A 26,397-nucleotide genomic window follows, 5' to 3' on the forward strand; every position below is an offset into this window, starting at 1 on the left:
ATTGATCACCCTTGAGATGTTTCTACAACTTGATTGGAGTCCACCTGTGGTAAATTCAATTAATTGGAAATTATGATTTGGGAAAGAACACACCTGTCTACTGTATATAAGGTCACACAGTTAACATTGCATGTCAGAGCAAAAACCAAGCCATGAGGTCAAAGGAATTGTTTGTAGAGCGCCAAGACAGGATTGTGTTGAGGCACAGATCTGGGGAAGGGTACCAAATAAATGTCTGCAGCATTGAAGGACCCCAAGAACACAGTGGCCGCCATCATTCTTAAATGGAAGAAGTTTGGAACCACCAAGACTCTTCCTAGAGCTGGCTGGCAGCTCAAACTGAGCAAATCATGGGAGAAGGGCCTTGGTCAGGGAGGTGACCAAGAACCTGATGGTCACTCTGAAAAAGCTCCAGAGTTCCTCTGTGGAGACTGGCGAACCTTCCAGAAGGAAAACCCTCTCTGCAGCACTCCACCAATCAGGTCTTTACGGTAGTGGCCAGACTGCAGCCACTCCTCAGTAAAAAGGCACATGACTGCCCACTTGGAGTTTGCCAAAAGGCACCTAAAGGACTCTCATAAGAAACAAGATGCTCTGGTCTGATGAAACCAAGATTGAACTGTTTGGCATGAATGCCAAGCGTCACGTCTAGAGGGAACCTGGCATCAGACTGGGGCGATGGTTCACCTTCCAACAAGACAACGACTCAGGTGTGCTAAGCTTGTAGCGTCATAACAAAAGACAAGGCTGTAATCGCTGCCAAAGGTGCTTCAAAAAAGTACTGAGTAAAGGGTCTGAATACTTATATAAAATGTTATATTTTTACTTTATTTTTTATAAATTTGCAAACATTTCTAAACACCTGTTTACACTTTGTCATAATGGGGTATTGTGTTTAGACTGATAAGGGAATTATTTTTTTTTAAATAAGGCAGTAACATAAAATGTGGAAAAAGGAGTCTGAATACTTTCTAAATGCACTGTACATGTGCCTTGTCTCAATGTACCGTTTAATTAATAATTTCAAATGTAAGGATATTTATACGCATTTATTTATAAAATCACTGTGACTATAATAGTTTGGAAGACAACAGCTGTATCATAACACAATAAATAGTTTATTTGAACAGTCCTTAGAGTTAAAAGTAAAACAATAACAAAAACACCTCTGTTCAAAACACTTTTCAATCCACTGCCTCAATGGCGGTTCAGGGTTAGGACAGAGACGGTGTCCCCTCTCGTCTCATACACCAGTGGTGTCCCCATAGTCCTTATTCCAGCGCACATACAGGTCCAGCGTTTGTGGTCCGACACTCCTCTTGATCTTCTTCAGTGACTCCACGAAATCAGAGAACCTGATATTCCTCACCTGCACAAAGGCACAGAACACTACAGCGATGAAGGGTGCAACAACAGCAGGGTGGTTCATTCATTCACATCAAACGTAAGAAAACCGAATGAAACTGTGAGGGAACACCTTAACCTGTCCAATGAGAAGCGCTCGTTTTCCTTTTCTGTAGGAAAAAAGTTTTGCAACCATTAAGAGTTATTAAAAAAATGTAACCTTTATTTTACCAGGCCGTCAATTAGGAACAAATTCTTATTTACAACGATGGCCCGGCAATAGGCAAAAGGCCTCCCGTGGGGGACGGTGCAGGGATAAAAAAATAAAAAAGTAAGACAAGAGGGACAACACAGGGTTTTTCATTAAAAGTATATATTTAACTTTGTGAATGATGCACATTGTGAATGCTGCAAATACTTGAGCTTGCCTGTTGCAATGGAACCAATAGAGGTCCTGCAGGGGCCACACCACTGTCGCAGCCCCAGCAAGTTGTAGGAGGAAGGGGCCAACTTGAAGGACGAAGAAATGAGTCTGAAGAAGGATGGGACTAGGATCCATTATGTCAGAGGAACTATGTTAGACTCACTGTGCTGAGGCATCTAGAGGCTCAGAAAGAGTCATAGCCACTGGAAGATTTTAGGGGGAAGATGGCTGTGCTACAGACAGCTATATTGGTCCACCAATACAGGGCTAGTGAAGGCCCAGTGCACTACTTTTGTGATAAATATATATATATATTTTTTTTTATTTTTTTTTATGATGATTTTTCAAGGGGTGCTGCAACACCCTCAGACCCCCCTACTCCTTGTGGCTATGGAAAGAATCAGAGAATCCTGGAATAATCATTTGACCTTTTACAGGTGACAGACTTGAGGATTTTTTGCCTAAATTCTATTTTCTCTGTTTCAATCTTTACAAGTTTTGGATTTTCCCTTCAGGTTTTCGATCTCACATTTCGAATATAAAAATAACTAACTTTGATGTACTAAAGTCCACAACAATGCTCAAATATTTTTTTCCTTCATTTTTGGGTGTATATACCAGGGTTGTGGTCATTTACATAAATTAAATTCAAAATTAAATTCTCTCCCAGTAAATTCCATTTAATTCAATTATAATTCCAGTCCTCTGAATTCCAATGTTAGGTCAATTCCAATAATCCAAATCCACAAATTCCAAATTGAATTAAATTCCTGTAATGATTATACTGGAATTATAATAATAAAGGTTGAAATTATTAAAAGCAAATCCTACAGTCCATGTCATATACTATGTGCATTAACTTCATTAACTGGGAAATGTAAAAATATAGAATTCCAATTAAATTCATTTTCAAAGATTAAACAACAGAGCCGCCACCATGGGCCCCCGCCTCTCACGAAACCAATGGTCACTCTGACAGCTCCAGAGTTCCTCTGTGGCGATGGGAGAACCTTCCAGAAGGACAAGCATCTCTGCACTCCACCAATCAGGCTTTTATGGTGGCCAGACGGAAGCCACTCCTCAGTAAAAGGCACATGACAGCCAGCTTGGAGTTTGCCAAAAGGCACTTAAAGGACTCTCTGACAGTAGTGAGAAACAAGATTCTCTGGTCTGAATGCCAAGCGTCACATCTGGAGATAACCTTGCACCATTGCTACGGTGAAGCATGGTGGTGGCAGCATCATGGTGTGGGGATGTTTTTCAGCAGCAGGGACTGGCAGACTAGTCAGGATCAAGGAAAAGATGAACAAAGGAAAATACAGAGAAATCCTTAATGAAAACCTGCTCCAGAGCGCTCAAGACCTCAGACTGGGGTGAAGTTTCACCTTCTATCAGGACAACGCCCTGCAGCCAACTATAGGTGTGGCAAGCTTGTAGCTTCATACCCAAGAAGACTCAAGGCTGTATTCATAATATAGCTAGCTAACATACATTTGGAGGAAACAAGTTATAATTAACTGGCTAGCGAACTAGCGTTAGCAGTGTTTTCAATGGTGGCTTGTGCAGCGAGCTAACCAGTTAGAAAACAACAAAACAAAAGTATAATTTTGGATTCGAAAACTAGTCCAACAGGCTCTCCATTTCAGGAATCACAATCGTAAGTACCGCTGGTGCACTGATAAATTATTTAGCCATTTAAACCATTTATTAGTCCTTCTGTAGCTCAGTTGGTAGAGCATGGCGCTTGTAACGCCAGGGTAGTGGGTTCGATTCCCGGGACCACCCATACGTAGAATGTATGCACACATGACTGTAAGTCGCTTTGGATAAAAGCGTCTGCTAAATGGCATATATTATTATATTATTATTATTATTATTTAAACAATTTATTTGTTGATGAAAACTCTGTTTTTTCAACTGCAGTCATCGGCTTCCTTGCATTTCAAATGTGACCTGGTCGGATTGGATTCTGGTTAGTGACGGTTGTTATCCAACGGAGCGCTGTGATTGGTTGCTCAAATATTATGTGGTGGGCTTAGCGAAGGGGCAATTCCCACCCCATCCTCTGCATCTAATGACTTGAGGGAAATCTATCAAATGCTCATACCCTGACTACACCGCTCACGTCGCGTGCATTGAAAAATAAATGTAGAAATATATAATTAAATTATTGCACCCACACTGCTCGCATGCGCCAACGAGCGTCTGCGTTACCATGGGCTAAAATAGAAGTCAGTTCTATTTGTGACACAGATCACGCTGCAAGTCCTGCCTCTCCCATCTAGTCATTGGTTTATAGAAGCAGGTACCCACGTGCCATCTCATTGGTTATGAAAGACGGAAAGACGAACAAGGTCAGTGGCGGTAATGCACCTAATTTATGAAAGTTGCCAATCGCAATATAAAGTACAGAGAAGAAAAAGCCTGGAAGGAGGAGAGATGACTAGAAACGATTTGGTTCACCGTTTTATGTGTGGATTAACGGAGTAGAGGACCTTCTGCATTTCAGGAAAAATAACAACTCAATATTTATATCCCAGGACAAATTTGCTAGCAACAGCAAGCTAGCTAAATAGGACAAATTAGCTAGCAAGTGCAAGCTGGCTAGCTAAATCGCCATACATTTTCATTTTGATATTTTAACCTGCGTGTCGTGATCGCGTTTGGTGTGGGGGGATTAAATTAATTTATGCACGATGGCGCACGCGCGCAGCCGGTTTGGGTTACGTGTCAGTCTGCTCGCGTCTGGTTTTCTAGGGACCTAAAAGGTTAAGGTGATGTCTCTAGATGTTACATTAAGGTTGTTTAGTGTTTTTACAATGGATTCACTTTTTCAATAAAAAAAGTTAATAAAAAACTCATATGGCTTTTTTTAAATGAGAATGTGACTATAATAAATAAGCACAAAAATAGCACAGTATGGAATTATAGGTGAGCTAATATCAGATATTTGGAGTAGCATATCGTGGAATAGATTTTCCCAAATATGGCCCACCCCAAACATGTCCTAAAAAAATAACACGCCAAGATTCATAGGTAGAACTTGCTGCCAAGGGCACCAAGTTGGCACAGGATGACCACTCTGTAGACAAGCTGCCCGAAGGGTAGTCAACAACTAGAGCGTTGGACTAGTAACCGGAAGGTTTCTAGATCGAATCCCCTAGCTGACAAGGTAAAAATCCGTTGTTCTGCCCCTGAACAAGGCAGTTAACCCACTGTTCCTAGGCAGTCATTGTAAATAACAATTTGTTCTTAACTGACTTGCCTTTTTAAATAACGGTAACATTTTTAAAAAAACTTGGGGGAAAAAAACTAGCCATTGATTCTCAAACCGAACACTATCACTCAATATGCGCGTTCATGTGTCAATCTCAATTGCTAGTTGTCGAGTCTACGAGGGCTCCACTGAACCTTTGGCAGCCTCTTTACTGAGTGGGCATACCGTGCCGATTCAGTGTCCTTGGCAGCAACTTTTATCCATGAATTTTAAACCGTTACGTAGCAACATGGCCACTACTACTTTGCCCTCAAAATTGTCAGAATGAATCTAAGATAATCATTTGTTTTTAAGTTTTTGCAGAGGTCTTAGTCTTGCAATTTTACATCGAGCTAAGGTGTTTTGTGCTTGAAGGAGTAGTATTTTTTAAGTTTTAAAAAGTGCATGAAAACAAGTTAGTGCAGTAGAGAGTCTGCTGTGCTCAGCTGACCTGACACTGTTTAGAGAAACATGAGGTTCTACAGACTGATTTATGAGAACACGTCTACAACTTTATCAGCATGCTGGAATTGAAGGACAAGCTACACGCTGTTCATCAGTGCCCAAAATCACTAGCTTGTTATGTTCCATCCTTGTGTTTGTCAGTGAAGCTAGCCATTAGAACTAGCTAGCAGGCACTATGAGCAGGCGGGCTAAGTCAACTGGCGAGTTGCTTTGGTGCTATTTGTGCTGCAGTAAAGAGATGCCGTTTTGCTTCATAGCGTATCATGCTACAAAACAGGTCGCAGAAGGAGACAATGCTTACAAATGGGTTTTGAATTTTGGAACATTGACAAGTGGCAGTTGGGATACAAGTGGTTGATTGGTCGAAGTGTTTGGTTTATTATTCAGCCATAGTGTGATGTATACAGTGAATAGTGTAAACATACCTCGTTTGCGGCCATGTTCCTGACTTGTTCTGGACGCAACTCTGAGAATTGAAATAGATTGCATTAGGAAACAAATAGAAACATTTGTAAAGAGACCAATTGCTGTATCGATTCAAATGAATGAATTATGCCGCTTACCTCTGATGGGACCGAGGGACGCATCTTTGGCCAGCGAGGTCAGGTCACTGCCAGAATAGCCTTCTGTCATTCTGCAAGGATTACACATATACCAAGTATTTCCATTATACCACAATATTAAATTAAGTTTGGGCGCAGATAGCCTAGTAGTTAGAGCATTGGGTCAAAAACCGAAAGGTTGCAGGATCGAATCCCCGAGCGTACAAGGTAAAATTATGTCGTTCTGCCCCCTGAACTAGGCAGTTAAACTACTATTCCCCGGTAAATAAGAATTTGTTCTTACTTAAATAAAGGTTAAAGATATTTTTTTATTTACCTACATCTCTTAGATCTCTATACAGTCAGGTCCAAAATGGTCACCCTTGATCAAGATTAGCAAAAAACAACTAAAATAAATAATACAAATACTGAGCTATATTATATATATATAATATATATATATATATAACTTGTTAAACTTGTTAAACAATCTGAGCAATTGTTTTAGTATAAAATAATATAAATAAATAACTGGAGCATTCGCGAAAAAAGCACATTCGTTGCACAAATGTACCTTACCATAAACATCAATGTCCTTCTTAAAATCAATACACAGAAGCATATATATTTTTTTAACCTGCATATTTAGTTAAAATAAATACATGTTAGCAGGCAATATTAACTAGGGAAATTGTGTCACTTCTCTTGCGTTATGTGCAACAGTTTGGGCCGCCTGGCTCGTTGCGAACTTTCTTCTTAAAAAGGTCAGAATTAATTTGCCAGAATTTTACATAATTATGACATAACATTGAAGGTTGTGCAATGTAACAGCAATATTTAGACTTAGGATTGCCACCTGTACGATGAAATACGGAATGGTTCCGTATTTCACTGAAAGAATAAACGTTTTGTTTTCTAAATGATAGTTTCTGGATTTGACCATATTAATGATCAACGGCTTGTATTTCTGTGTGTTTATTATAATTAAGTCTATGATTTGATATTTGATAGAGCAGTCTGACTGAGCGGTGGTAGGCAGCAGGCTGGTAAGCATTCATTCAAACAGCACATTACTGCGTTTGCGAGCAGCTCTTAGCAGTGCTTGAAGCACAGCGCTGTTTATGACTTCAAGCCTATCAACTCCCGAGATTAGGCTGGAAATACTAAAGTGCTTATAAGAACATTCAATAGTCACAGGTATATGAAATACAAATGGTGTAGAGAGAGATAGTCAACGCGTCATAATTTCTATAATAACTACAACCTAAAACTTCTTAACTGGGAATATTGAAGAACTGGGTATATTGAACCACCAGCTTTCATATGTTCTCATGTTCTGAGCAAGGAACTTAAATGTTAGCTTTTTTTACATGGCACATATTGCACTTTTAATTTCTTCTCCAACACTTTGTTTTTGCATTATTTAAACCAAATTGAACATGTTTCATTATTTGAGACTAAATTGATTTTATTTATGTATCAAGATAAAAAGGGTTCATTGTTCATTCAGTATTATTGTATTTATCATCATTACAAATATATATATTTAAAAACAATATAGATTTTTTAAAATAGTAAAATAATAAATAAATTAAAATAAAAAATAAAATAAAAATCGGCCAATTAAATCGGTATTGGCTTTTTTTTGGTCCTCCAATAATCGGTATCGAAAAATCATAATCAGTCGACCTCTAATGAATTAATAAATATAAATATATATATAAATAACAGGTGTCAAAATGAATGGCAACCCTAAATATTTTTAGAAAATCATACAAAATTCTATTTCATTTACATTCTATTCTTTTAAATTAATTTTAAGCAACTGTATTGTGTCCTCCCATGGCATCTTGTTTCAATATGGTATAACAATGAGGTAACACGCATGTAAAATACCATTGTCATCATGTGAAAATTCACAAAACAAAACCGACAAATGGTTGTTGAACATCAAATCAGGCAATGGGTACAAAAAAAGCTAAAAAACAGAACACAACAATTAAGGGGCAACAATGAAGAAGTTTCAAACTTGCCTGGTATTGGAAAAAAGTGTATCTTGTCCCCACACACAGTAAGGAAGATAGTTTGGGAGGCAAAGAATATTGAAGGGCTAAAGTTGGAAAATTACATAACTTGGTCACTTCTTGGGGTCACCAAGTCTCCAAATCTACACTTAGATGCCACCTCCATGCCAATAGGCTCTTTGGAAGGGTTGCCAGAAAAGAGCCTTTATTGAGAGCAACCAACAAATGTAAACTCCTGGAGTTTGCTAAACGCCATTGACACTTGGATTGAAACTCTTGCTGTGGTCAGATTCAAAACTATGATTTCATGGCGATTCTATGGTCCAAATATATTGCTCACCACATATCTGCTACAGAGTGACAAGATGGAGCCATGAGAAAACGAGTTTTGATCAGTCATGGAAGTTAATGTGCTGAAAACAAATTGGCTGTCTATTTAAAAAGTCGATATTGGATGTTATGGAGCTGTTTTGCTTCCACTGGTCCTGGGGTCCTCGTTAAGGTCAACATCATCATAAACTGTAGCAAGTACCAGGACATTTTAGGCAAAAATCTGGTTGCCTATGCCAGGAGGCTGAAACTTCAACGTAAGTGGATATTCCAGCAAGACAATAACCCCAAGCACAACATCAGAATCCACAATGAAATGGTTAACTGACCAAACAAATCTATTTTGCAATAGCCATCTCAATCTCCGGACTTGAACCTCATTAAAAACATGTGGTTTGAATTGAAGAAGGCAGTCCATAAGCACAGACCAAAGGATATCAAGGATCTGGAAAGATTCTGTATGTGCTCTCCAGTGGGGATTTTAGCATGTAAATCTTGGTGGGAAAACAAAACAAAAAAATGTGGGACGCATGCCAGCAAAGCCACTACACAATACATGAATTGCACTATAACGCTGACAAACGATGCCCACAAACTGTTGGGACTCTGCTGTTGGGGCCCTAACACCTTACCACTGCTACACCTGGCTTTCAGCGGAGCCTTGTCTAGCAGTGAAACAGTTCATCCAGCCTCATTTACTGCCATAGCTGATATGGCTGACTTGCTTAAACAAATGTGGTTTCTACTGACAATTGAAATGTCCGAACTTTAAATTTTTTATTTTACCTTTATTTTACTAGGCAAGTCAGTTAAGAACAAATTCTTATTTTCAATGACGGCCTAGGAACAGTGGGTTAACTGCCTGTTCAGGGGCAGAACGACAGATTTGTACCATGTCAGCTCGGGGATTTGAACTTGCAACCTTTCGGTTACTAGTCCAACACTCTAACCACTAGGCTACCCTGCTGCCCCAAACTATGGCATAAGTGAGCGACAAGCGGATAAGAGGCAATCCGTAATTTTGATTAAGACTTTAATGAGCAAGCGACGAAGGACGTAGTCAGTATAACTATTTGTTCAGCACTTTTGAAATGTACAGCGACAGAATTCAGAACATTGGCCGTTCTTACAGTACTGTACAACAAGTCAGAACCGTAGGATAAACAAAGGGGGCATATAAACAGAATGAAAGCTCTTACAATATTCAATGACTACATTTCTCTAAAACAGGTTAAAGGCTTCATGTGCACCACCAAGTTAGAACAGTAGGCAAAATTAAGAGCTGAAGATATACCACATTTTTAGGGTGAGGCACATGGGCTACTAACAGCTTACTACACAACATACACTTAGTATTACTTTCTTAGCTACAGTATACATATCTCCCTTGCATATTACATCATTTATGCAGCAGCATACAAGACATTTTTGGACGTGGCGGTCAGTTGGGGGCAAATTTTGTCATCAAACTTTGTCATCAAAGTCTGGTATTCTCTGGATTTATGATGGGAACTCAAACAAAAATAACACACAGCCACTCCATTGAATAGCAGGCGAACGTTAGTGGTTGCTTTGCAATGCTTGCAGTTAGTCACTGATTCCTTCCAAACGACTCATTGTTGAATTTGTGATTTCCAACTTGTTGTGTAATCTTTATGGCCGATGAGCACCGATACGCTTTATCTATAATTTCTCTTCATTATTTATCTTCATATGAAAAGAATTTGCCAGTAGATTGTCGACCTGATTCATGATGATGACTGCTAGCTAAGACATTGAAATTAAGATGTTGACATGATCGGTCCAATCAAAGCTACTGTACATATAACGTGATTTGACGTAATTTTATCTGTGGCCAATGACCTTGAGCCTTCTTGGAAGGGCACTTGTAATAACTCTACGGCAGGACCCAATCACGGCACAATGCTCCTATTTTCTGCTGGCTCGCCGCACCACCACGGAAAGCACTGAGCTAGGCTGAAATACCTGCATTTTGGAGCTGCCTTACTCAAGAAAAAAGAAGAGACCATGTGTGTATGCAGCTTTATTAACTGAATGACATATATATATATTTTTTTACATTGTTTGCAAACTGATATGTGATACGTATTAATGCCAAAATAACAGGCAAAACAGGCAAGCCCTCCCCAAAAATATATGGACAATATATATTTTCAAAACAATTGCTAAAAATGTGGGACCTGCCCTGAATGAAGGGTCGCCACTGGTGTTCTTCAATCTCATAAAACATTTGAGAAAAAGGCTCAGTCCCATAGGGCGGCGCACAATTCGACCAGCGTCGTCCAGGTTTGGCCCGGGGTAGGCTGTCATTGTAAATAAGAATTTGTTTTTAACTGACTTGCCTAGTTAAATAAATAAAAATGTTTTTAAATAAAGTACCATTATCCAAGGGGAGGGTGCCGGAGTATTGAAAACTATCTTTTTTAAATTACTTGTTAAAGAAAATCTTTCACTGAGAAATTGTATTAGCATACAATAATATAGTTTTGCTCATCTTTATCTAGGTTGCCAATAATTTTAGACGTGACTGTATAACTCTGTATGTCATTCTGAAAGCATAGAGAGACAGCAAACATTTCAAATATAACATTATGTCTCTATTCTTCTCTATGTATTAATATATCTATTGAAATCTATTTATCCATCATTTTGAAAGGATTACAGTGAACAAAACATGTTATATTATAAAGATATATGGATATCATGATCTATCGCTATATCTAATGCTCTATCAACTACCTATTGTACAACGTTCATTCATACCATGGTAAAGGATGTCTAAAAGTACATAACATATTAGGTAGGTTTCCAAGTCAGTTTACCTGGCTAGCTGTGACAGTTCTTTCTGTGCGAGAGGATTTCCGTGCTTCTCCAAAAGGTTCTTGACCAGTTTTAGCCGTGTCTATACACAACACACAATTATATACATTTTTTTGCAGGGAAATTGTATGGGGGGGAATGTGATTTGTTTACTGTATGGCTACAATTGTAAATTGAATTAATAGGTTTCTTAACATACCTCTTCTGTTGGTAAAGCCACATACACCCGTTTTGCAAATCGCCTGTGAATAGAAACAGTTTGAGAACATGTGCCATTGGGTATGCCTTGAAGACATAAATGACAATTCCACCACTTTATAACCAGTTATTATGCTGTTAGGATACACTGAGTGAACAAAACTTTAGGAACACCTGCTCTTTCAATAACAGACTGACCAGGTGAATCCAGATGAAAGCTTTGATCAGTTGTTAAATCCACTTCAATCAGTGTAGATTAAGGGAAGGATACAGGTTAAAGGATTTTTAGGCCTTGAGACAATTGAAACATGGATTGTGTATGTGTGCCATTCAGAGGGTGAATGGGCAATACAAAATATTTAAGTGCCTTTGAATGGGGTATGGTAGTAAGTGCCAGGCGCACAGGTTTGGCTGTGTCAAGAACTGCAACACTGCTGGGTTTTTCACACAACAGTTTCCAGTTTCCCCAAAGGATATCAAGCCAACTTGACACACAAAATGGGCCAGCATCCCCGTGGAACACTTGACACCTTGTAGAGTCCATGCCCGGACGAATTCAGGCTGTTCTGAGTGCAAAAGGGTGTTCAATTTAGACCAAAGGGTGTTTGTACAAAACATCCTTTGGTCTAAGTTGCACACAGTGTATATGAACTACTGTAGGATTTGATACACAGTGATGTTTTATCATTTTTTGTTAGTCATACTGCATGATTTCTCATTTTTGAAACCTGTGCATTGCCCTCATCTACAGTATAGTCAAATCACATTTTATTTGTCGTCACGTGCCGAATACAACAGGTAGACCTTACCGTGAAATTCTTATTTACAAGCCCCAAACCAACAATGCAAAAAAAAAAAATTAAGTAAGAAAATATTAGCAAAAATATATAAAAATAAAGTAAATAAAAAGTAAAAAATGAACTATAATTTCTGGGGTGCATTTCACCTCCCACGATACAATACTCTGCCTAGTCTGCAGTTAGCTTAGCTCGCTAGCAAGCCCAGATGAAGCTTATCATAAGTGAAGTGCATTTCACATTCCTTTTGGGTTATAATAATATTATTATAATGCTTGCATGAATAGAATTCTGAATATATGTCATTGTAACCAATCAACTGCATTACACACAAAAAGAAGGAGTTTGATGCTAACAAATGCTAACCATAAGTTACCGTATCTGATGGTTAGCAAGTATGCTAGCTAGCCCAACTTCTACATCAGAAATACGTTTTTCCAACAATCACAGTCGAGTTAAACTTAGCGACTCTCTTAAACAAATGTCCAAACAACATGTAGGCCTGTTAGAACATTTATTAAGACATTTACAGGCAAATCACTATGGAATCCTAGTTTCTCATAGCTAAGTAGCTAACCCTGCTGCATCTGAAATAAAGTGTTTTCAACAATAACAGCCAAATACAGCCTGTCCAAGTAACCATCTAATAACACTGTAGGCCTATTAGAACTACTAAAAAGTATGACATTTATAAGTAATTCACTACAAAAATATAAGCTATTTGGAAAAGGGCGCAATGGCCGCCGGAGCTGCAACTTCATCGGTGATGTCCGGAGTTGTTTTGCCAAATGGAATCATGGTAGTTTGAGCCTTGAACAACAGAAAAATATTGGTGTAAGCCAACTAAATATCATTCTATAGGTTTGTGAGCGTCACCTTGCAAGCAAAACATTTTAACTGCCTCCCTCATGACAGCAAAGAGAAAAAAAATGTGTTTTGGAGTTCATTTTTTGGAGTCGGAGAGAAGATTTTGCAATTTTGTAACTCACGTCATACAATTCTACACATTCTTCCATAGGGTGGAGGAAAATGTTGGCAGTTTTTAATATGATAACTGATGATCAAAGGGCCCACCCTGGTTGGTAATTTGACCATACTTACTACAAGTATAGATAGCTAGCCACTAGACTAATTTATCAATCTAAAACATTTAAGCTGACATACTAATTTAGTTACTGGCAATGCACAACCACATAAAACAATTATATTATTCTAACTCTCAACAGTAAGTTGAGACACAGACTGAGTTTCAAAATACACATTATTTATAGAAAATAAATATTGGTCCAATAGCCTACGGTGCTGTATTAGACATACGAAGACAACCAGAGCAACACATAGCAGGGAGTTCGAATAAGATCATGTTCTATAAAGATTTTTTTAAATTATTTTTTTTAACTAGGCAAGTCAGTTAAGAACGCCCGGGTTTGGCCTAACCCAGGCGACGCGCCGCCCTTTGACTCCCAATCACAGCCGGATGTGTTTCAGCGTGGATACAAACTAGGGACTGTAGTGACGCCTCTTGCACTCTTGCAGTGCCTTAGACTGCTGCGCAACTTGGGAGCCCCATAGATAGCTGAAAATTACTGTATTTTTATTAGTCATCTAAGGGATCCTACTTGAAAAAAAAACAGAGAAGCAATTTCCAGTTTTGCTCATCACTAAACAGTCATTAGCCATGAAATCACAAAATTACACTAAAAAACTGTTTATGACATCACTAAATACTTCATAAGAACAAACCAAATGTTACATGTGGCGGAGTTGCCCATTGACAGTGCTACCTTGTGGCAGAGAGACCTAACTGAAAAGTAAACCTGGGTTGTGTTCAGTAGGCACACAAAAACGGGTAGGGCGGTACTACATGAACAATTTGCATGTTTTCCATTGCAATACCCTGTGTCCTATTGAAAACAACCGTGGCATACAAAAAAAAAAAAAAAAAACTGGGCATCCCCTGCCCCAGCCACACTGGCCAACAGTACCTAAGAACAGCTTCGTCCAGCTCCTGAGGTCTGTTGGTGGCTCCCATCACCAACACCCGCTCATCCCCACCAGACTGCACCTGAACACACATACAAATAAATACTATTGGCAGAAACAGTTAGACAATGTATCTCTTTGACAGATTTAATGTGGAAGATGCAAAATCTTTCTGCAGGATATGGACAAAAAAATCCAATCAAAGTGTATTGGTCGTGTACACAGTTTAGCAGATGTTATATAGCAGGTGTAGCGAAATTCTTGTGTGACTCGCTCCTAAACAGACATGGCTGGTTGCAGAATGTGGCCAACACACAGAATCCCTCCAGGGACAAACATTGCATACACGTGTGCATACGCTCATGAACTCATAAAACAAAACAAATAAACAGGTCACAAAATTAACACTGGAACACACATGCATGCATACGCAGAAACACACACAGGGAGAGAGAGACCTTACCCCATGGTCCGTGGTCCTTCTGTAGCTCAGTTGGTAGAGCATGGCGCTTGTAACGCCAGGGTAGTGGGTTCGATTCCCGGGACCACCCATACGTAGAATGTATGCACACATGACTGTAAGTCGCTTTGGATAAAAGCGTCAGCTAAATGGCATATATTATTATTATTATTATCTAATTCAATCAAGAACTCAGTCTTGAGTCGTCTGCTGGCATCATGCTCTCCCTCTCTCCTCTCACAGAGTAGACTGTCAATCTCATCTGTGTGGGGTAAGTAACTGTAGTCATAATCTGAATGGAAGGGTCCCATTATCCTAGTATTCTATGCATAGTCGTACACTCCATTTCCATCAGTTATTAAATAGAAAAGTCTTGCCAACATGCTACAATGCAACTTTCTTGCATACAATATCTGTGCTTATTATTAGATTGCAGGTAATGAAACATCATTATCGTTATGCGCTTTCTTGACCAGTTCATTGCAGTTACGCAGTCATCTTGGTTTATCTAACAAAGTCAAAGTTACCTATGAAGATGATCGAGGGTTGCAGTTCTCTGGCGACGGCAAACAGAGCTCGCACCAGCTTCTCTCCCTCCCCCACCTACAGGGAAAGACCAAAATAATAGTGAGTTTACTCTTTTTCTACAAGGGTCTACTTGAAATGACTGATATATGGTTGTTTTTCTGCTAAACTCAGCCGAATGCACCGACTAAGTTGCACTGGATATGAGCATCTGCTAAATAACTAACATGCAAAGAAATGTAAAATGTAACAAATTAAAGTGTAAAGAGATCTCTACGCTAATAATGTACTCACATATTTCGAGGTCAAGCTGGCTGCACTTATGTTGAAGAATGTGGCGTTGGACTCCATGGCCACTGCTTTAGCCTGTCCGTAAAAGAAAGAGCAAAAATGTCAAATGCAGAACATTATACTTATTTTGAGATATTTTCAACGATATGCTCTATAATCCTTAAATCCAATATTTTTCTGTTCGCTTTGTTTGAAATTTGATAACATGTCTAAATTCCTGCTCTATAGAATCACCATCACCATAGACTCCCCTTTCTTTCTACTGTGTTATTGACTTGTTTACTCCATGTGTAACTCTGTGTTGTCTGTTCACACTTCTATGCTTTATCATGGCCAGGTCGCAGTTGCAAATGAGAACTTGTTCTCAACTAGCCTACCTGGTTAAATAAAGGTGAAATAAAAATAAATAAAATAAAACATTTGTTTTAATGCAGGTCAGACACATTTTGTGAGATTGAGTACATGAATGATGGCTAAACTACATTCATAATAGATAATGCAATGTTGTACGACAAAAAAAAAATATATATATATACATTTCCACAGATTTAGCCTATCCTTACATCATTCTGTGCCATCTGTCATAGTACTCTACTGTCAAAGTACTACCATATAAAATGTACTTACAAACTTAGACCTAAACCAACTCTACTCTTGGACAAAGCATCTTGTAGAGGATGTCTCAACCAACTACTCCAGTGAAAGGACTATATCCACTGTCTATATTAATTATATTAGTCATGTATTATAACGATTTTACAAATGCATTGTTTTGTGCATTTTCTATGACAGTTGTTATGTTATATCATGATCACTTGTGATCTTTGTGAGCCTAACCAAGACTCACTCTCCTAATCATTTCTCATTCGGTCTCTTGCCAATACCACATGGCACTGCACCACACTCACCAGCATCGTCTTTCCGTTGCCAGGAGGACCGAAGAGCAGAAGGCCTCGTGCTGGAGCCCTCAAGCCTGTAAACAACTGGAAAAAAACATCTACTCAGCACTTTTTCATAGTCCTGAAGTTCAAAATTACAGAGCGATACATAGTAATTTATTGATTCTGATAGGCTGATTAAACATTTACTGTATACATACAGTATGAAGTGGGTAAAACAGTACATAAACATGACTAAAGTTACCAGTGTTCAATGACTATGTACATAGGGCAGCAGTCTTGAGTACCTGGTGGTAGCCAGCTAGAACAGTGACTAAGGTTCAGGGCAGGGTACTGGGCGGAGGCCAGCTAGTGGTGACTGTTTAACAGTCTGATGGCCTGGAGATAAAAGCTGTTTTTCAGTCTCTCGGCCCCAGCTTTGATACACCTGTAATGTCTCCGCTTTCTAGATGGTAACGGGTGAACAAGCCGTGGCTCGGGTGGCTGAGTTCCTTGATTTCCTTGGCCTTTCTGTGACACCAGATGCCGTAGATGTCTTGGAGGGCAGGCAGTGTGCTACCGGGTGATGTGCTGGGCTCATCGCACTGCCATGGATGGCACAATTGCCGTACCAGGCTGTGATACAGCCTGACAGGATGCTTTCAATGGTCCATCTGTCGAAGTTTATGAGGATCCTAGGGGCCAAGGCAAATTTCTTCAGCCTCCTGAGGTTGAAGAGGCGCTGTCGTGCTTTCCGCACCACACTGTCTGTGTGAAGGGACCATTTCAGGTTGTCAGTGATGTGCATGCCGAGGAACTTGAAGCTTTTGACCTTCTCCACTGCGACCCCATACAAATAATCCTGGCACCACTCTACCAGGGCTCATCATTGTTGGTAATCAGGCCTACCACTGTTGTCGTAATATGACTGAACAAGGCGTTAATGGCCCACAAATAGTTTTAGAATGACTTGCGACATGGTTTAAGAATGTAAAATGCAGCCCACCAATGGAGATGCATCCAGCTGCAGCGCCAATGTGCAATAGAAGGGAGAAAAACATAGCGCCGGTAATATGGTCACAACTTTCAAACGGTTTGGGCTAGAGACAAGCGCTTTCTTTGTAGTAAATGGTGCAACCGAAGTGCTGGCTTTGGCACACAGAAACAAAGTGGTACAACAAAGCCTAATCATTACAACAATTGTTAGCGGGCATATTATTTTTCTAGGTGCACTGGTGCTACAAAATAAAAATTCCCTCCTATAAAGCTTGAACACATTTGCTCGTATCCACGGTTCCCCCTTATTCATTATGATTGAAAAGTCAAAACCGATTCTAGATTAGCACTCATACTCTGAGACACCTTTGTAGGCCATCATTGTAAATAAGAATTTGATCTTAACTGACTTGCCTAGTTAAATCAACAGCACAAAAAAATACAGACCATTATGTTAGGACTGCCCACACTAACAGTTGCTGCTCAACATTTTTACTGACGATGTTACTGAGAGGTGATACTTTGTAAGAGGCTGCCCATAACAGCCTGTGAAAAGACTACCATATACACTCCATTGTCCAGTGAATTGCTATTCCTCTTCAATCTCACCTCTGGCCTCAGTGCAGGCAGGATGACTATTTCCTGTAGGGCCTGCTTAGCCAGCTCCTGGCCAGCAATGTCCTCAAACCTCACTGATGAGCCACTGGAACGAACACACACACACACACACACACACACACACACACACACACACCTACCTGGTCTGAGTGCTCATTCCCATACAGAAATAAAGACATACTCAACTCTACCTGAGTTGTATAAATTAAGCAGCAAAGACAGACTGAAACAGGCAGGCAGAACCTTTCAGTGTCAAAACGTTTTAAAAAGTGTGCCCTATTGAACATGACCCAGGTCAAGCAGTCAACATCTATTGTGCTCCAAACTGAGACACCTTGCAAAGCACATGCTTTAAGTCCAGTGAATAATACATAACACTCCAAATTAATTGTCTTTCACCTGTCTATGATCTCGCTGAGGATGAGGTTGGCAAGCTTGCTGTCCACATTCTTCAAGTTCTTCATGTCCCTGTTCTTCAGTGGGGACATAGATGTGGGAGTGGTGGTGGTGGGTTTACAGCCCGCTTTACCCTATAACAAAATAACCATGAATTCAGATTTGGTTACGATTTTAAACAAGCTAATCGCTTGTGATGATGATTGGAAATTCTCCCATTTTATTAAGTTTGTTAATTTTGTCTTCCTTTCATTAAAAATTGATATAGACTGGACATGTTCTTTTAGTATTTGTTTTTTTAATTCCATCTATTTTATAGTCCATGGCTGTAGTGCTAGTCTAGGATCAGTTATTCCGTTCAGAGCATAATTAAATCAAATTTACATTGACAGGGAGGAACTGATCCCAGATCAGCATTCCTACTCTGAGACACTATCAATATGGGCCCTGGACTCTTGGCTAGATATGGAGTTAGTTGAGGAAAGACAATCTGTGTCTCACCTTGTTGCTGTTGGACTGGGGGGCCGGTCTGTGCTGTGTGAGACTGCTGGAGGGCCCACTGAAGCTGGGGGAGCGCTGGAGGCCCTCGTGGCCTGCCGCCAAGGTTTTTTTTGCCGTATGCTTTGGTCGTGGGAGGGAGTGACTGGAGTGAGTAGTCAGGTAGTCCCTCTTTTTGGGTACAGCTCCACTTACTGCCAAGAGCAAGGAGACTGTTAGAACAATCATGATCAATGATTTATCAGTATGGTCGTTTTAGGACATTTAAATTAAGCTGTGTGTGAGCTAATGTCCCTTCAGTAGAGGCATAATGATTCTCCAGGCCTGATTTAGTCTTAGACTCTGTGAATCTGAACAGGTCCAACAGACTTCAAACTTCAAGTCCATGTAGTCACTGGACAAAGCTGGATAAACACATTTACATTTAAGTCATTTAGCAGACGCTCTTATCCAGAGCGACTTACAAATTGGTGCATTCACCTTATGACATCCAGTGGAACAGCCACTTTACAATAGTGCATCTAAATCTTTTAAGGGGGGGGGTGAGAAGGATTACTTTATCCTATCCTAGGTATTCCTTAAAGAGGTGGGGTTTCAGGTGTCTCCGGAAGGTGGTGATTGACTCCGCTGTCCTGGCGTCGTGAGGGAGTGTGTTCCACCATTGGGGAGCCAGAGCAGCGAACAGTTTTGACTGGGCTGAGCGGGAACTGTACTTCCTCAGTGGTAGGGAGGCGAGCAGGCCAGAGGTGGATGAACGCAGTGCCCTTGTTTGGGTGTAGGGCCTGATCAGAGCCTGGAGGTACTGAGGTGCCGTTCCCCTCACAGCTCCGTAGGCAAGCACCATGGTCTTGTAGCGGATGCGAGCTTCAACTGGAAGCCAGTGGAGAGAGCGGAGGAGCGGGGTGACGTGAGAGAACTTGGGAAGGTTGAACACCAGACGGGCTGCGGCGTTCTGGATGAGTTGTAGGGGTTTAATGGCACAGGCAGGGAGCCCAGCCAACAGCGAGTTGCAGTAATCCAGACGGGAGATGACAAGTGCCTGGATTAGGACCTGCGCTGCTTCCTGTGTGAGGCAGGGTCGTACTTTGCGGATGTTGTAGAGCATGAACCTACAGGAACGGGCCACCGCCTTAATGTTAGTTGAGAACGACAGGGTGTTGTCCAGGATCACGCCAAGGTTCTTAGCGCTCTGGGAGGAGGACACAATGGAGTTGTCAACCGTGATGGCGAGATCATGGAACGGGCAGTCCTTCCCCGGGAGGAAGAGCAGCTCCGTCTTGCAGAGGTTCAGCTTGAGGTGGTGATCCGTCATCCACACTGATATGTCTGCCAGACATGCAGAGATGCGATTTGCCACCTGGTCATCAAAAGGGGGAAAGGAGAAGATTAATTGTGTGTCGTCTGCATAGAGCAGAGAGCCAAGTGACTTGGTGTATAGCGAGAATAGGAGAGGGCCTAGAACAGAGCCCTGGGGGACACCAGTGGTGAGAGCGCGTGGTGAGGAGACAGATTCTCGCTACGCCACCTGGTAGGAGCGACCTGTCAGGTAGGACGCAATCCAAGCGTGGGCCGCGCCGGAGATGCCCAACTCGGAGAGGGTGGAGAGGAGGATCTGATGGTTCACAGTATCGAAGGCAGCCGATAGGTCTAGAAGGATGAGAGCAGAGGAGAGAGAGTTAGCTTTAGCAGTGCGGAGCGCCTCCGTGATACAGAGAAGAGCAGTCTCAGTTGAATGACTAGTCTTGAAACCTGACTGATTTGGATCAAGAAGGTCATTCTGAGAGAGATAGCGGTAGAGCTGGCCAAGGACGGCACGCTCAAGAGTTTTGGAGAGAAAAGAGAGAAGGGATACTGGTCTGTAGTTGTTGACATCGGAGGGATCGAGTGTAGGTTTTTTCAGAAGGGGTGCAACTCTCGCTCTCTTGAAGACGGAAGGGACGTAGCCAGCGGTCAGGGATGAGTTGATGAGCGAGGTGAGGTAAGGGAGAAGGTCTCCGGAAATGGTCTGGAGAAGAGAGGAGGGGATAGGGTCAAGCGGGCAGGTTGTTGGGCGGCCGGCCGTCACAAGACGCGAGATTTCATCTGGAGAGAGAGGGGTGAAAGAGGTCAGAGCACAGGGTAGGGCAGTGTGAGCAGAACCAGCGGTGTCGTTTGACTTAGCAAACGAGGATCGGATGTCGCCGACCTTCTTTTCAAAATGGTTGACGAAGTCATCTGCAGAGAGGGAGGAGGATTCAGGAGGGAGGAGAAGGTGGCAAAGAGCTTCCTAGGGTTAGAGGCAGATGCTTGGAATTTAGAGTGGTAGAAAGTGGCTTTAGCAGCAGAGACAGAGGAGGAAAATGTAGAGAGGAGGGAGTGAAAGGATGCCAGGTCCGCAGGGAGGCGAGTTTTTCTCCATTTCCGCTCGGCTGCCCGGAGCCCTGTTCTGTGAGCTCGCAATGAGTCGTCGAGCCACGGAGCGGGAGGGGAGGACCGAGCCGGCCTGGAAGATAGGGGACATAGAGAGTCAAAGGATGCAGATGTTTCTATGAAAGAGAAATATGACTGTAGTTTGAGGTAGCCATCAGTGTCAGTGTGAAGAACATATTGATAAATACACAGACAAAGCAGCAGAAAGAGTAAAATAAATAAAAATCGGTAACACTTAACTTGGAGGAAGCTTACAGTACATTGGCATTCAAAGATGAAATTGGAACAAACAGGAAAAGTAGGTTTGGAGGTAGATCAATTTCAATTATGTATGAAGAGAATAAAGCCAGAAAAACTGGAATTCCTGAATAATGAGGAACAATGACACCCCTGAAAACAACACTTGTAAGAAACCAGTCATGACAACTGAAAGCAGATTCCCAGTAAGCACCCACCTGAACGTAGATGCCCGTTATGGTACGACTGGTTTGAGCTCTCTGTATAGACGTCTTTCTGAGCTGGCCCTGAACACAGCTTTGCTATACAACAGGAATCAAAACGAAATTGGGAAACGGAATAGGAGAAGGGAGGGAAAAGGAGAAGAAAAGGAAATTATATTAAAATAAACAAATAAGATAAGGGCCATGATTATTTAAAATGGGGGACAAACAGCAATGTTTTGGGAGGGTGCCTAAGTCAAGTTGTCATTCCACATCCAAAAAAAGAGGCATATGGGGTAGGGCTGAGAGGATTGTCAGTGTCTTGGGCTGAGAGGATTGTCAGTGTCTTGGGCAGCAAAGCCAAACATAGCAGCCATATGGTCTCCTGAGTGGTGCAGCAGTCTAAGTCACTGCATCTCAGTGCAAGAGGCGTCACTACAGTCACTGGTTCAAATCCAGGCTGTATCACATCTGGCCGTGATTGAGAGTCCCATAGGGCGGCGCACAATTGTCCCAGCGTCGTCCGGGTTTGGCCGGGGTAGGCCGTCATTGTAAATAAGAATTTGTTCTTAACCGACTTGCCTAGTTAAATAAAAGGTTAAATAAAAAGAAATTAATAAAAATTCCAAACAGGACGAATCAAAACACCAAGAGTAGGGTCCTGTTCATTAGAGTATGTACAAAAAGCCATATCATTTCTAAACGGTTCACCCGATATGGATGAAAATTAGAGGTCGACCGATTAAGCTCGGGGGATCCAATCTTGCAACCTTACAGTCAACTCCTGAGATGAGGCTGGTGTAACCGAAGTGAAATGGCTAGCTAACGTCACTCGCTCTGAGTCTTCTAGTAGTTGTTCCCCTTTGCTCTGCATGGGTAACGCTGCTTCGCTGGTGCTACCAGGCGGTTTCAAAGGAAGGCCCTAAAAATTGACAGACTCCAGCCACCCAAGTCAGACTGTTCTCTCTGCTATCACATATCAAACGGTACCAGAGTGCTAAATCTGGGACCAAAAGGCTCCTGAAGAGCTTCTACCCCCAAGCCATAAGACTGCTAAATAGTTCACCAAATAGCTACCAGGACTATCTGCATTGACCCTTTTTGCACTAACTCTTCTTGACTCTATGCACACACAATGGACTCTAACCACAAACTCACACATACAGTACTGCCACTGACACCCCAACACACACGTACACACAGGCACATATTCCCCACACACATCACATACGCTGCTGCTACCGTCTTATTTATCCTGTTGCCTAGTAACTTTACCTTATTTACCTAACTTTACTTTATGTACATACAGTATCTACCTCAATTTCCTTGTACCCCTGCACATCAACTTGGTACTGGTACTCCATGTCCATAGCCAAGCTATCATTGTTCATTGTCTATTTATTCCTCCTTTAAATTTTATTTTCTTCCTATTATTCTTTAATTCATTGTTGGGAAGGGCCCGTAATTAAGCATTTCACTGTTAGTCTACACCTGTTTACGAAGCATGTGACAATTAAAATTTGTTTTGATTTAAATATTGAATTTGAATATTAAAACTGAATGCAATATTCATTCAATTCAGTTTCAAATCTGGAAATTCAAGATCAATTATTTAATTTGTGCATCACAAATTCAAAAGTATTTAATTCAAATTCAATATCCTTCAACAAATTCAAATTTATGGAATTCGAATACAATTTCTGTTGGCACTGAAATCGGTCCATGCAAAGCTAACAGTATCTAAGCTAGCATGATGAAAAACAACAAATGTCACACAATCAACATGCATGGAGCCGTTCAGAAGGTGCCATGCGGTATCAATGTGGACACGGAAGGCAAGACCTTCAAATGTGTCCAAATGCTTGATTCTCACCTAAAAGCTCCAGGCGATCCTTTGCCATGATCAGATTGGTGATCATCTTGGCCTGTAGACGTTTATCACGTTCATATTTCTCGCCTGGAAGAGAAGAGAGATTAAAAACAAATCTATTAGTAAAATAGCTGTATTCTTCCTTGTTTTCCACTACTGATTTTTAGTTTGTTGCTATAGCAGAGGTCTCCAACTCCGCTCCTATGGTTACTGGATATGCAGGTTTTTGTTCCAGCCCAGCAGCCACACACTAGGTGCTTACAATAATCAGCTGAGCATGGTCTTCAATCAGGACCGCGACGAGCTGAACCATGTGTGTTAATGCTAGGTTGAAACAAAACCCTGCATATCACTAGCTCTCCAGGAACAGAGTTGTTCAGGAAATCTGCACTATAGGTCCTAGGGAATACAAAATACAGCAAAAGTGTGCACAGTCAACTCACCGTTTTCAGCTACCTTGATCGCGATGCCCCTCTCGAGCTCTGCGATTCCGCGTTTGTACCACTGGACTGCCTGTTCCTTGTGCACTAGTAACACACAAACCACATGTCGGGACAGTCAGACGGGCACAGACTAAAAGCAATTTGAGGTACAACATACAAAGAAATTGCTCACAGTCAAATAAGATCCAACAAAAGTCTATGTAAAAGGATGAGATATTTAGTACTTTTGCAGTAGGCTAAGCATCCTTTAGTGTACAATACACATTTGCCATGCATTAGGCTACATATTTGACATGCTTTATGTGTTGCATAAAGGTTTAGCATCTCAAGAGGCATTGGAAGAGTAGTAAAAAAAAAAGAAAATTGTGCATGACAGTCAATCATGACCTCAAACAAGGGTACAGAGACTCATGGATCAATCAGTGCATAAACCATAATGAAGTGAACTGTAATGAATAATTTCACATGACTGACCCGGTCTCTTAAACCCCTCTGGCCTGGAGCAGTGTTAAGTCATGGGACTGATTTTCATAGCTGTGGGAATATACAGCATATCCACTCCTTATGAGTGATCGAGTATTATTGAGACAGGGGCTCCCTAATCCCCAAGGCAGGCAGACAGACCCTAAAATTCTACTGGGTTCAGCCGAGTTGCGTTCATGAGGCACTAAACTGAAAAACTGCCTGAAACGGGGAGGAATTGTCATAAGAATTGCTGATTTTAGTTTTTCGATTGCAATTTTTTATTTATTTTTATTACGTTGCATGCCCTGATCTATGTATTGCTTCCATTAGGACCTTAGCTATATGAGAAATTACATTGTATCCTCTCTAGCCACTTAAGGAGACTGATAGCTGCCACTCCGGCCCTCCCCATTTCAAAATATAAATAAATAAGGTGGATTTGACTTACACTTCAAACCACCACTCATCTCTACCGGTTTAGGTTACTTAGGGGCATGATATAGGCCAGAGCCTTCAATTGCAAATAAATAGAGGGATGTGATATACAGTGGGGCAAAAAAGTATTTAGTCAGCCACCAATTGTGCAAGTTCTCCCACTTAAAAAGATGAGAGAGGCCTGTAATTTTCATCATAGGTACACTTCAACTATGACAGACCAAATGAGAAGAAAAGAAATCCAGAAAATCACATTGTAGGATTTTAATTTGCAAATAAATTAATTAAAAATCATACAATGTGATTTTCTGGATTTTTTTTCTTATTTTGTCTGTCATAGTTGAAGTGTACCTATGATGAAAATTACAGGCCTCTCATCTTTTAAGTGGGAGAACTTGCACAACTTGCACAATATATTTGCTGTTTTTTTTGCATATCCATACAGTATTGCCCATCATCGTTACCTTCATTTTGTTAACAAACTATAAAACATTCATTGGCACCTTAATTTATGCAGGCTAGTTATACTAGTTTGTGTCCCCCGCACTCAGCCACTAACATATTGCCCCTGTGCATACCATATGGCTGACTGCATTCAGCCAGTCTGAGACCTAGGTTGAGTAGGCAGCAGGCACATTCTCCTAGCCATATTGAACAGTCTGCATAACACTGTCAACTGGCTCAACATTAAGCCCTTGTAGTAATAATGTGGTGGTATAATGGACAGGCATGTATCTGCAGTCCAATAAGCTAATATCTCTATGTGATTGCATACTGAAGGTCATTGACAGAACAACTGTTCTCTTTGTCTGCATGATGACATTATAAAAACGGTGGTGGTTTCAATGGAAAAGTCTGAATAAATAAACTAAATATGATGGGATCAACACTTCAGCACCACACCTTGGGTAAAGAGCATGCGTTTGAATCAATAGACCTAGTTAAATTGAACCAGTTTTGTTTCAATCTGTATTGACAGTAGTATCTTTGTTTGAATTATCCAAACATCGGTGTATGACAGTTGATAACTTGACAACTGCTGTTTAAGCCCAGCTAGCCAACAGTCAGTGCTGCTGCTGCAAATAGCAGTCACACTACACTGAAAAAATACCTTTGTCATCCTCGTCAATTCTCAGAGCCACTGAGATGTACTCGAATGCTTGTTTGTGGCTGTTTCGAATCTGCTCGCCGCTGTCCTGCTTGCACACCTTGTTCGCATGTTCGTCTGCTGCCGGTTGTTTGGGTCTCGCAACCATAGCGCGAGACATCCGCTCGCACAGCCAGGCGAAGAGTACGCCAAAATTCAAGACTAGGACACGGAGCACTGCAAACAACGCCAGCAGTGGGTAGAAGAAGTAGTACACAATTCGTTTAAGTAGTGACACCTGGACGCAGATGTCCCCTCCGTCGGACGGGGACCCTGCAGGGCCTCGCTTCTTTCGGCTGCCTCTTCCTTCCGGAGAACTCAT

The 26,397-nt window shown here is 41.1% G+C and overlaps 1 protein-coding gene across 2 annotated transcripts; it reads right to left on the bottom strand.

The window, feature by feature from the left end:
• Positions 1-1,030: 1,030 nt before the first annotated feature.
• LOC118365033 (spastin-like) lies at positions 1,031-26,397 on the bottom strand. 2 transcript variants are annotated; one of them, XM_052490654.1, is made up of 17 exons: positions 26,040-26,397; positions 24,029-24,112; positions 23,589-23,672; positions 21,731-21,814; positions 18,870-19,060; positions 18,372-18,502; positions 17,964-18,057; positions 16,389-16,463; positions 15,484-15,555; positions 15,192-15,267; positions 14,835-14,926; positions 14,207-14,286; positions 11,426-11,468; positions 11,229-11,308; positions 6,053-6,123; positions 5,915-5,955; positions 1,031-1,369 (listed from the first exon to the last, which is right to left on the bottom strand). In XM_052490654.1, the coding sequence occupies exons 1-17, from the start codon at positions 26,395-26,397 to the stop codon at positions 1,244-1,246; spliced, it is 1,782 nt and encodes a 593-aa protein (XP_052346614.1). In that variant the 3' UTR covers positions 1,031-1,243. The 2 variants fall into 2 exon arrangements, with proteins under 2 accessions (XP_052346614.1, XP_052346615.1); XM_052490655.1 differs by lacking the exon at positions 21,731-21,814.

Source organism: Oncorhynchus keta, chromosome 32 (genome assembly GCF_023373465.1).
Source record: "Oncorhynchus keta strain PuntledgeMale-10-30-2019 chromosome 32, Oket_V2, whole genome shotgun sequence".
NCBI classification, from domain to species: domain Eukaryota; kingdom Metazoa; phylum Chordata; class Actinopteri; order Salmoniformes; family Salmonidae; genus Oncorhynchus; species Oncorhynchus keta.

Excerpts from the sequence above, each read along its gene's own strand:
- LOC118365033 (XM_052490654.1), bottom strand. The coding sequence starts at position 26,397 with ATGAGTTCTCCGGAAGGAAGAGGCAGCCGAAAGAAGCGAGGCCCTGCA. Across the intron at positions 21,815-23,588 it reads GGATCGCCTGGAGCTTTTAG|CAAAGCTGTGTTCAGGGCCA; the intron begins GTGAGAATCAAG and ends CCTGTTGTATAG. Across the intron at positions 18,058-18,371 it reads CTCAGCGAGATCATAGACAG|TGGCTCATCAGTGAGGTTTG; the intron begins GTGAAAGACAAT and ends TGTTCGTTCCAG.